The sequence below is a fragment of the Cyprinodon tularosa genome, unplaced genomic scaffold (assembly GCF_016077235.1).
Source record: "Cyprinodon tularosa strain WSP-4 unplaced genomic scaffold, ASM1607723v1 ctg141, whole genome shotgun sequence".
Taxonomy (NCBI): Eukaryota; Metazoa; Chordata; class Actinopteri; order Cyprinodontiformes; family Cyprinodontidae; genus Cyprinodon; species Cyprinodon tularosa.
Window position 1 is genome coordinate 395,930 of NW_024038232.1, and position 12,407 is coordinate 408,336.

The 12,407-nt window shown below is 37.0% G+C and overlaps 1 protein-coding gene across 1 annotated transcript; it reads left to right on the forward strand.

Moving 5' to 3' along the window:
* Nucleotides 1–189: 189 nt before the first annotated feature.
* pkp1b (plakophilin 1b) lies at nt 190–11,789 on the forward strand. The gene is made up of 13 exons (XM_038278471.1): nt 190–492; nt 1,528–1,622; nt 2,986–3,428; nt 3,527–3,668; nt 5,283–5,490; nt 5,828–5,987; nt 7,766–7,883; nt 8,038–8,214; nt 8,505–8,675; nt 10,117–10,270; nt 10,441–10,627; nt 10,746–10,830; nt 11,210–11,789. Exons 1-13 carry the CDS (start codon nt 288–290, stop codon nt 11,282–11,284), a joined length of 2,220 nt encoding a protein of 739 aa, XP_038134399.1. The 5' UTR covers nt 190–287; the 3' UTR covers nt 11,285–11,789.
* Nucleotides 11,790–12,407: the final 618 nt, after the last annotated feature.

The window sequence follows — 12,407 nt, forward strand, 5'->3', positions numbered from 1 at the left end:
TAAACTTTCCCTAGAACCAAAGTGTAAGTGAATCATTTCTGCAACCACTTCCACATTACTCTCACGTTGTAGAGAAAAAGGGAGTTTACAGCCGCGTACGGCACGTCTAGCCTGCAGGAAAATGAAGAGTCCAGTCTTGTAGGTCTATTGTGGCTGCGTGTGGGCGCGGTCTCATTGCGCAGGGCATGGCAGGGCAGGGCAAGGCAAGGTGAGCTTTACCTCCCAGCCTGCTCTCAGCTCTTTCTTAGCTCCCATCTTCTTTGGATGTTGTTTTCTTCCTCCGAAAGATGAGCAAAATGTCGAAGGCCGATCCGCTGAAATCGGCGATCTCCATTGAGAATGTGGACGACACGTCGCTGGCTCTGCCGTCAGGGAATCAGTACAGATCCGGAGAGCAGCGCGTAAAGGCGCAAGTGCAAACTGTCAGGAGGATAAAGTCGAGGCACTCGAGCAACAGCAGCAGGAGCGGATCTACTTCTATGAGCCCAACAAGTAAGAGGATCCTTTCTTTGACTGTTTACACTCCTTAGTGACGCTGTTTACTTAAGTGCAAACTGTTTTTGAAAGACAAAAAATAAGGCTACACACTTTACGCTTTATATAATACTAAAAGTCCAAAGATTTCCCATTGATTAGTCATTTCATTTATGACCCCCATCATAAAAGCTGCAGTGTGAACGTAGATTGTATATCCTGTCTGAAAAGATAATGAGATAGATTGTTGCTTACCTTCAACATTTAAAATTAGTTACCAGGAAATAGGTAATGATCTGGCAATGATTAGGCCCCACAGAGAGAGTAAGAACCTGCTTGCTTTTAGAAAAGGATTCATTTAATATGACAAGGGGAAAATAAGTCATCTAGTATATCTTAATCAATTATTGGTTTAAAAAAAACAACAACTAAAATCCCATAAAGGACACTTTTGAAATGCTGACGCACTTTATTTCTTTTCTTTTTTTAAATGAATACAGTGGGTTAATGTTTAACTGGTTGTTCCAAACTCTTCTCCATTCAGTGTCACTTCATGCCAAAAATAAGAATACGGTTACATATTTATTGATTATTTTTTATGATTTCTCTAAAACAAGAACAGAAAATGTAACTTAAAACTTTGTTGTAACCAACTAAATAAAGATTTTAACTGGGCACATCAGTGTTTGGCCACAAATGCTGTCATTACACTCTGCTAAAAACTGCAGCTTTAGTTATTCTTATGTGTGCAAATTTCTACTTGCTGTACAATTGTTGGTTGTCATGAATTTAAGATTTCCATTGTTGGCCGCACGGATATCAGTATAAAATGAGAATTTAGACACTTCACCTTCTACCACCAATATTTAGCGGCATCTTTATAGTAATTCAAAATACAATGGATGGGCAATGGATGAGAAATATCGTCACAGATCAGAGGCAGCTTCTATTTATTTCCCACAGGCAAAGGATATAAATCACAGGTTATACTGTAAACAAGGTGTGTATTCTGTGACAAGATGGCAACTGATAACACATAACATCTCTCCGTAGGCCCTGTGTATGACTCTGTGTTTACAGATGGGGTAAAGACACCGTCCCTCACATCTAATGGAAGCGCCTTCTACAGCAATGGTTTCTCAAAAAGTGTGAGTTTATTTTTCCTTCATATTTCTAATCTGTCTGATGCCTGATCTCAAATGTGGTGCTTTTATTATCCCGTATTGATAGTTTGAATAGGTGTGAATTTATTTTGTTTATCTTCTAATGAAGCAAATTAAATGCCCCGATTTGACTCTGTTTTTGTTGAGCTTGCCGTATGTTGAATCTTTGCTTCGGTCTAGACTTTACTCCGGGGATCAGAAGCTTGACATTAGGCTAAAATGAAACGTTTTGTGATTTGCTATTTCAAAACAAATTTGCAATTCACTTTGTGTGATTTCCCAGAACTTTGTATTCACATTATTCCGATTTAGAGTTTTAGTGATTTTTTTCACTTATTTGCTTAGCAAGTGCAAAGTTCTGCATTTACCTTCCATGGGCTGTTCACGCTGAGCTGGGTTCTGCTGGAAACTTCTTCCTGTTAAAGGGATGTTTTCCTCTCCACTGGCGCTACATGCATGCTCTATACGAGGATTGCTGCAAAGTCAATGACGCCATGCAAGCAAATTTCAACTGTTGTTACAGGGCATCCATGAACGGTAAAATGAATGGCTCAATACAATCCGCTGGGTTTCTTTAGATAGAAAACAGGGTTTCCACGGGTCACTAAAAATCATTAAAAGTCATTAAATTATTATTTTTTAATCTTGGCATTTATAATTCTTTATAAAAAAAAAGCTTATAAAAATAATTGGGTCAGATATATTATATAGCAATATATTTGCGGCGAACTGCTTCGGGATTGATCATAAACCAGTTTGTTCGGAAAAGAAGCTTGAGGCAGAGAAAAAGCTAGGGAATGGGGAAAATGCAAATTACAACAAAAGTGGCTGGAAAACGAGAAATTTGGCACATAGCTGCAGCCTGTACACGGTAAAAATGACAAATGATTTTGACGACATTTGTTGATGTCATTAAAATTATTTATTAAGAGCATTAAAAAGCATTAAATTAGAGTTACTCATTCCTGTATAAACCCTGTAAAAGTTTTTTAATTGATCTGTATATATATCATCTGATTGAATTCACTCCTACTTGTGAGACATTGGAGTGGGATAGTAAACTCAATCGAAAAATACATTCAATAAACTATGCCTATCCCTCAATAACATTTGAGAGAATAGTTTAAGATGCTCTTCATTTTTTCATTCTTTTCCAAAATAATAAAATAACAAACCTAAAGCTCTCACCAAAGGCTGCTAGGTGTTGTACCACTGGATTTTAGCGCACTCGGGTTTTTATTGTTTTTTACAATAATATACAATAGTATTTTTTTACTGCTGTCCCAATAATAAATTATGCCTCATCCCTCCTGACGACCCTGTTTATTTTTCCTTTTAACCTCTGCAGTTCACCATAGACAAAAACATAAGCAATCATCAATCAATCACCAACCTAGGATCTACTGTGAGGAAAAAGAGTCTGACATCAGGGTATCGCTTTGAGAGAACTCAACCCGCTGCTGGCAGTACTGTGGCTCTGGGTCATGCTAACACCAGCCGCAGTGAACCCGGTGTGGCCTGGGGCAGATATGGCACCCAGCTGTCTGTCCCACACACCAGAAACCCCACCACAGAACAGCAGGCCAGCAGGAACAACTACAGGAATCAGCGTAGCACCAGCAATCACTTTGTGCAGAGGACCATCTCCCAGTCCCAACCTCTGTACCCTGCAAACGGCTTTGGTCTGACTCACAAACAAAGTCAGTATAAAGGCAGCCAGCCTAACATGAGCAAGACTCCCACACAGCAAACCACTACTGACTCTTCATCCAAGACTAAAATAAACTCTGGGTGAGTCATTCTTAATTTCTCTTATTGAAAGAACAATCGATCAGTTAACAAACTTTTATTTAAAGGTTGCATTTATATGTTTTTTTTTCTTTTTTTAGATCAAATGGAAACATTTTAAATGCTGACATCACTATGAAGGAGGCTGTGCAGTTTCTTACCAGCGATGATGAAAATTATCAAAACTGTGGCGCTTCCTATATTCAGCACAATACTTTCATTAGCGACAAAGCAAAAGAAGAGGTGCTTAATGTTTTTTGGACTGTTTTCTCACATGTACATGCTATAAGATGATTAAGTTAAAGAAAGTTATTACAAAACTAAATTAGATGCAATATGCTTTCTACGCTTCACAAACTGATCCGAGGTTTACCCCAGAGTTTGCAGTATTGTTTTTTTGGTGGTTGGTGTTTAGAGCAGGAATTCAAGACCTTTTAAATCTTGTTTTTTTTTTTTTCTCAGGCCCTGTCTGCATAAAATGTGTGTAAATTGGGGCTGAAACAATTAATCTGATTAATCGATTATTGAAATTCTCAACAACTAACAAAAAAAACTGTAAAAATTCTTTAAGGAACCTTTCGCTATCTGACCAAGTATCGATTAATGGAAAAAAAAAATTTACAGATTAATCGCTTTGCAAAATAATTGTTAGTCTTAGCCGTAGTGTGAATGTGTGAGGGGTTTTCCCTTTCTCTGTGTTGGTCCATGATTGGTGACCTGTTCGGCTTTTATCCCTCCATTATTCACTGAAGCCTGGGGAAATACCTCCTGCAACCTGAAACAGGATAAAGTAGCTTTAGGAAATTCATTGAAAAGCAACAGTTGGCTGAAACTCATGCTATGACTTCTTCTCCTTTGGCTTGATTTACTAATTAATCAGCTCTTATTTTTGTATTATGTTAACCAGAAGTGCAAAACCACTTAGTACCTGTGGTATCAAAAAGTCGAAGCTTTCATTGAATGTCAAATCTGCAGAAATGCTACAGAAGTAAATTGTCCTTTTAGGAGGAAGAGACAAACTAATTGTCTTGATTTCATTAAGAAATGAAATGAAATTGAAGCAAAAGAAGGAAAATATCACCATAGCTTTAATGGTGGGAGTGAACACTAAATGTTAGGGTTATGAGAAAGAAAGCAAACAGGAGAGCTGCTGTGAGTCTTTTCTGCTTTGTTGGGTAATTTGAATCCAGCACAGGATATGCTAAGTCCTGGGTAGGGGAGAGCAGGGAGGAAAAAACCATCAACATACAAAGTGGTTGGAAGTTAAATGAAGATTAACAGCATCAACATTTATTATTAAAATTACAATTTATTCATACACTGGAAAAAAAATGAAATCTAGATAAATCTTTTTTTCTTAAAATAAGTGCATTTTTCTTGGATTGAGGAGTTAAAAGATATGTTTTTCCAATGGAACAAGACAATTTACGATTAAAATAAGAAAACACAGTGGTAATTGTCTTATTTCAAGTGCATTTTATCTAAATATCTTATTTTAAGAGTAAAAATATTCATTCCATTTGCAAACTATCTCATTTACCTTCTCAAATTAAGGGTAAATACGCTTAATTTAAGACCTTTTCACTTATTTTTAGATCGTTTTTCCAGTGTAGCGGCTCCACATTTTCAACAGAGGCATTGTTTAGATAGCCTTGTTACCAAGGTGAGGCAAGTTTGTTTATATAGCAAAATTTAGTAGCATGACAATTCAAAGGGCTGTACTTGAGAAAAAGAAAAGTAAATCGCAGTTGCATAGAGGCAACATGAATCCTTAAATAAAAACTGCATAAAATTAGAAATAAAATCTGAGACGTAAAGTTTTTCATATGTTTTAATCCATGTTTTTTTCCTTTGCAGGTCTTAAAGCTTAAGGGGATCCACCCTCTTGTAGGTTTGCTGCACAGCCACAACTCACAGGTCAAACACACGGCCTCTGCTGCTCTGCGAAATCTGTCCTTTAAAAGCGACAAAAACAAAGAGGAGATCCATCGCTGTGACGGCATCACTGAGGTTGCCAATCAGCTCAGAGATTCAGAGTCTGTAGATCTGGATAAGCAGCTGACAGGTAAATAGTAAAGCCCTGAAATGTATACCTTCAAATGTATGGGTACATGCATACAATAAACCAAACAAACGGGTCAGACAAAGAGTGGCTTGTCTTGGTGTACATAATACTGCTGAATTCTGGTTCCTTGAAAAGTAATGCTTGTGCTTCAAGTAGGTCAAAATCTATTTGATTTCACTTCTTTTTAAAAAAAAGTGATATTTTTGTGTGCAGTGTTATGAGAAGACACTTGATTATGCTAATACATTTTAAGAAGATGTTTTAACTAAATTCAAAAATGTAAACTTTTTATTTAAAGGAATACTTCTGACTGATTATGCTTTTCTTTTGTCTCCAGGTCTGTTGTGGAATTTGTCTTCTGCCGACAACCTGAAGCCTGATCTGCTGAAGCATGCTCTGCCTGTCTTAATGGAGCATGTGATCTTGCCTTATACGACAAGGTCCGGAGATACAATCAGGGATTCAGATGTCTTCTTACACACCACGGGATGTCTTCGGTGAGAAAGTGTTGGATTTCATTTTACTGCATGTTCATCACTTCTTAGACGTTTTTAAGCTTCATTCTGGATTTTAACCACAACACAAACATTTAAAACATATTCAGAGCAGTTTGTAGAGCTTGGACTATTTTTTTTAAATAGGACCGATTATTAGTTTGGAAGTAGAGATTTAGTGAGCAGGGCTTTTCTTGTTGGCACTGAATTCCAATTTTCTTATAGGTCTTTTATACTTCTAATTCTTAAATTAGTATAAATACCTAAACTGGATTATGGCTGAAAAAAATCTCAGATTTTTTCATTCCATATGCAGTAAATACATTTTTTCCCCCTTTTATTTATTGACAACAAAAAACAGAAATCCCTTTTAAAAACCTGCTTTGGTTTCAATCCCTCAAATTCGAAGTGCAACTAAATCCAAGCTTATCTGTGAAGATTCCTCGTCAACTAGGTCATAGTCAAGCCTGATAAAACTAAACTGATCTTATTAAGCTAAATCCAAGCAGAGAAACGTGCTGTTTAAAAAAAAACAACAACAACAGAACAAAACAAAACAAAAAAAACTTGGCAGGCACTGCTCTGGTAAAAAGTGAAAATATAACACACATTGTGTTTGCTGCCAGTGATATTACACAATATGCTTGTTTATCAGTTTTAATTCACATCTAAAGAAGAAGAGGAGAAACTATAGTCACTCAACACAAAGGAATACATTGGTGAAAAACCTGTGAATACACTGCTCTTTTCCTTATCCATAATTGTTTTTATGTTCCTGTATCTGTTTTTTGTATTTTCATCTTTCTTTTTATTTATCTTTTGTATTTTTTGTAAAGTGACATTGAGTGTCAAGAAAGGCGCTGTTAAATAAAATGTATTATTATTATTATTATTATTATTATCATTATTATTGAAAAACAAGATTTTACAAGAATAACATCGCCATCAACAGTAAATTTTAATGGTTTATAAAATGTCTTTATTTCCAAGTCCTAATTTTGATATATATATATATATATATATATATATATATATATATATATATATATATATATATATATATATATATATATATATACATACATATACATTTTTTTTAAATTTACTGAATTCTAAATAATTTTACAAAATTTACTTAAAAAGTGTTTAGTGGCAATAGTTTTTAATTCAACCGAAAGAAAAATTACCCATTGGGCTCATCAGCAGTTCGTTTGTTGTTTTTACAATATTTTGATCTCCCTCATGTGTTTTCTGCAGTATTAAAGCTTTTGTCAAGTTTATTTAGGGGGTCTGAGGGACTTTCACGTCTAACCATGTAACAACTGATGTTAGATTACCCAAACTGTTGTTCCAAATGTATTGTAGCATAAAGACATGCGCCTTATCTACTTCATCAGTAAATGCAAGGCTGCAGTGTTGAATCTTTGACTGACATCCAGGGGCGTTATGCAAGAGCTGGAATCGGATTACTTTTTCTGTTTTATTTATTCTGGCTTATTCTGCAGGATATGCAGTGGCCTGCTTTTATCATAAAAAATACTGTTTGATTAACTTTTAATGATTCTCATAACTTGTTGACATATGACTCAGATTGTTTCAACAACAGAAACTTGTTGGAAACCCTAGGGTACTTTGGTAAATACTTCCAAATGTATTCTTCCCTAGTTGTGTCAGCCTGGCTTTGGAAGCTTTGTGTTTTTAGAAAACATATTTAAAATGAATCAGCTTAATCATTAGTCAGACATTTACTTGTTGTTTTGCTTGGGCTTTGATTTCAACAGAAACCTCAGCAGTGCCAAGGAGAGCAGCAGGCAGACGATGAGGAAATGTCGAGGTTTGATTGACTCTTTAACCGCTTACATCAAAGACTGTCTAGAGAAGGAAAAAACCAATGATGAGGTAAAAATAACAACATAAAGTGTTTATTGCTAACTTAAAACAAAAATAAGGATGCAAAAAAAAAAAGTGTGACTTCATTTAAACTGCTGTTTTACATTTGTATCTCATTGTGAATGTGTGACAATAACTCACATATTTTCTAATGTGTTAACAGTGTTTGGAAAACTGTGTGGGCATCCTGCACAATCTGACCTTCCAACTGGAGGACGAGGCTCCGATGCTGTTCACCAATATAAATACGTTGGCTAGGAGTCAGCTCAGGAGCACCAGTCCAAATAACAGCAACCCTGTTGGCTGCTTCAGTTCACAAACCAAACTTCCACAGGTGGAGGTGAGTCAGACAATTTCATCGGATCCCCTTGCGCTAAATACTTACAGACTCGTAATCAAAACTCAATAAGTATTTGGCCCTTTGTCTTGAAACTGCATATTGTATAAATTCTTTCATTTTGCATTTAATTTTTACTACCTCATCTCTCATGATGAAAAACAATTCTGAAATGTAGAAGACAGAGGAAGGAGTTTAGATTGTGTTATTATGTAGCATTGTCACCATCATCAAAATTCCTTAACGAAAGACTTTATTAAATTAATAATGTTCTGTTTATTTTTTCCTCAAAGCGTCCCTTTGATTTTGCAGTCATTGAGGATCCGCAGCCTAAAGGACCATCCCTTTTGATCCACTCTAAAACGCTGCAGGATTACCTTTCACTGCTTAGCTTGAGCACGGGAGAAGAGCTTCAGGAAGCCTGTTGCGGGACACTGCACAATCTCACTGCACGTGAAGGCATTGTAAGTTATATTCGCTGTGTAAATCAGTTTATCATACCTGTGAAAAGTGATCATTTGAAATGTATTTTATGTAATTGTCACGGCTCAGAAAAGAGAACACAGTATTCAAGACAGATATCTAAAAGGCTTTAAAAAAAAAAAAAAAAAAAAACATCTGCAGTGAGCAGCTAAGGCAGGAACCTGTGCAGGAAGGAAAACACAGGTTAGTGACCACGATAATCTGACCGAGGCTGGTCCTTTAGTTCAATCCGAGGTTGATACCAGCTGGTCAGCTGTCAAACAAGACATGCCGGGTGCCGCATTTAGAATCCGAGACACTGTAGTCGCAGAGGACGTAGAACAAGCAGGAGATAAGATCTGAGCAGACAAAGGAAGGCAGGATAATCCAGAGGCCAAAGCTGATGTCGAGGATGTGCTCAGGTTTTAGAGCCAGGAGATTAAAGTTTAAAGAGGTTCCGAAGGAAAACCAGGTCGGTAACAGGAAAGGGCTCCAAGTTCAGCAAATAGGCAGAATCCAGCAGAAGTCCAAAGACAGGTCAGGCAAACGGATCAGACAGAAACAGACAGGCTCAGTGGTTGAGAGGTAGAACAGGTCAGGATTAGGTAATCAGAAACAGTAACGCTAAAACACTCTCATCACTGGCTCGGAAATAATCTCCGCCTGATGACTGGAAGCAGGCAGATTAAATAGAAACTAGAGCAGGTGGATAAGATGAACGGTAATGAGAAAACAGGCAGAGTTAGGCAGGTGAATTAAATAAGCAATTAGCTCATTTAATTCACCTACCTATTAGCAAGATCATAACAATAACATGCTCATAGTCTATTCTGAACCGGGTTGAATAGTAACTATATTTTTAAATATAGGGAAAAGAACACAGAATTTTGTTAAATTATATGTACAGTTTGAACTTTTGTCTTATTATTTTGATTGACCATTTGAAAAAAAAAAAAGTCTAAATTATTAAATAAATAAATACATCGTAGTACAATAGAGATGATTTTTTTACAGGTCCAAAACTGACATAGAAAGGTTAAAAATATTGTGTATGACAAATTCTTGGGTTTGAATTGTTGAATGTCGTTCGAGACCCTGTAAAGAGTTCAAAGACATGCAAGGATCTTGTTTCTATGTCAAAACAGAAAACACAAATAACATTCACGCTTGCAGTGCCAAAGCAGCCAAGACAAATGTTGAAATACTTTTCTTCCTTACTGTGACGATGATAAATGTGACTCAGTAATAAAGGGTGTGAAGTTGGCCAGATGCCACTGAGATAGATTATTCCTCAACTGAGATGACATTCTCTGCTTGAACTTTTAATGTTTTTTTATATGTAACATTAACCTGAATTGAGATTTCTTATTTAGTTTTACATTTTCTCAATTTTAAAACAACATTACAAAGATTATAAAAGGGTCTGCTTTTGCCTTTCTTCAGGTCTCCAGTGTAATAAGCCAGATGATTGTGCAGAAACTGAATGGCATGCCGGTTATTGCGCCCCTCATAAACTCAAAGAAAGTCAACCTGCAGAAGACCACACTGGCTTTGGTTGGGAATTTGATCAAGAACCCAAACCTGCATCAAGCAGTTGGTAAGAAGCACGTCAAAACAGAACTACGTTGTGTATGTGAGGTTTCCTTGGTGAAATCCCACAAATATGTGTGTCTTTGAAATCTGATATTGTGAACAAGCAGGTGCAGCCTTGCAAGTGTTAACTTATGTTCAACACTAAATGTGTTTTTATTGGCCTTGTTACTTTAGGCCGTAAAGCTCTCCCAGAGTTGCTGAGTCTCCTTGCAGAAGGCACGTCTGGAGCAAACGAGTCTGATGACAACCTTGCTATGGCTTGCAATGCCACCAGTTGCCTCGTTCTGAAAGACCCTGACATGACCAAGAGATATTTAAGCAATGACTTCATAAAATCCCTCAGCAGCATCAGCCACAACATGTAAGGTGACATTAATGCAGAGAGAATGTACTCTTACACGTGTGCCTGAAATGAATATACCTTTCATTAGCTTTCATATGAGCCATATGCTTGAACTTTTCCTTTCAATTTTTTTTAGGTATTTTCCCAAATCAAGCAAGGCTGCTGCAGTTCTTCTTGTCAAAATCTGGTCAGATAAAGAGCTTCAAAGCTTTTTCAAAAAGGTGAGTTGAGTGCCAAAACGTGCTTGTCTCTGGGTGTGTCCTCTAATGTGTCTCCTCTGAGTAACCTACATTAGACACAAAAGTCCACACCTTACTCAGGAATTTCTGAGAACAGAAGTAAAGGCTGCTGGATTAGACATGGTTCTCATGAAAGCGAGAGAGAATAAATTAAACTTATAATGCAGTGGAATCCAGTAGGTCAGGTTTGATGAATCATACTTTGACCTGAGTTTGCATATGCATGTGGCAGCTTAAGAATAATTGTTTTATTAGCAGGATAATGAATAGTTAACAACTTTCCTAATGCTTTATTTTAGCTAATCTTAGTAATTACTAATTTTGAAATACTGATTTACGTGTCTTTTTGTTTTTACTGCAGCAAGGGTTGACCAAGTCTTTTTTTGTGAATGACACCACCATGGCAGCTCACAGGTCGCTCCATATTGTGGATTAGCACAATTTAACAGCTAAATGCTAAAATAACTAACCTGCACGGCACCTGAGCATCCACAGGACTGGGAGTCACTGAGGCAGAGCATCATCCCCTCCTACATGACAGAGATAATTATTCATAAGCTTTATAAGCATTCCTGCACTATGCATATGCTGAAAGACCATGTTTCTAAAGCCCCTGTCACACTATGGCGATTTAGCCAGCGTATGCCTGACGTACAAGAATCTTCTAAAAGGCTGGCATAAGCTGAACTTTCTATGTATTTTTTCAATTTTGGGCATATATGTAGCGTATTCATAAGGAGTCCAGAACATATGTCCAATGACAGTCTAACATGCATAACGCACGGGCTGCATAGTGCCCATGAAATGTCACAAACCAGTGTCCTAAGGGGGGCACCAATGCGCCTGGAGGCATCCAGCATGCATAAAAAAAGATATATTTGATCGCGGTATTAACCTAGCTGCTCGAAAAAAAAGAAAAAAAAAAAGAATAAATAAATAAAAACAAAGAAGAAAAAGTTAGGAAAAAGGGTTTGCAGTTGCAGCAGATTCAGCATTATGTCTGCTAGGAAGTTTGTTGGTTGTGGTTGTGGGTTTCTCTTGCCATCTCTTGTGGCACGTCTAAAGTCTGGAGGAGTAGTGATGGTTTCCCCCTGTGAACCCCCTTTTACACCAAAATGCTGCCAATACAGCATTATACAATAGCTGTAAGTTAGACCTTCAGACCCGTCAAATATGTTGATATGCGTTGGAGATAAGTTCTTGATAAGTTAAGCATAAGATATGCACTCTATACTCATAGGTTTTGGATAAGCTAGACACCACAACTTATGAGTAACTTACACTTAACGTCTGTTAACGATCACATAACTTACCTGTAACTTATGGCCCTTATGGCATACCTCTACGTACTTGCCGTAGGTTGACAGGTGCCAACGTACTTCAGAGTGCTTATAAATTATACAAAACGGACTCATAACTTATCCAACAAATGCCCGCGTTTTTGCCAGATTACCTGTTCTTCAGACATACGCTTGCTAAATTGTCGAGGTAAGACAGGGGATTAATGTAGGAATAAAAGGTGAAGGTTGAGGTAGGAAATGGCAGCGAAATTCCTTGCT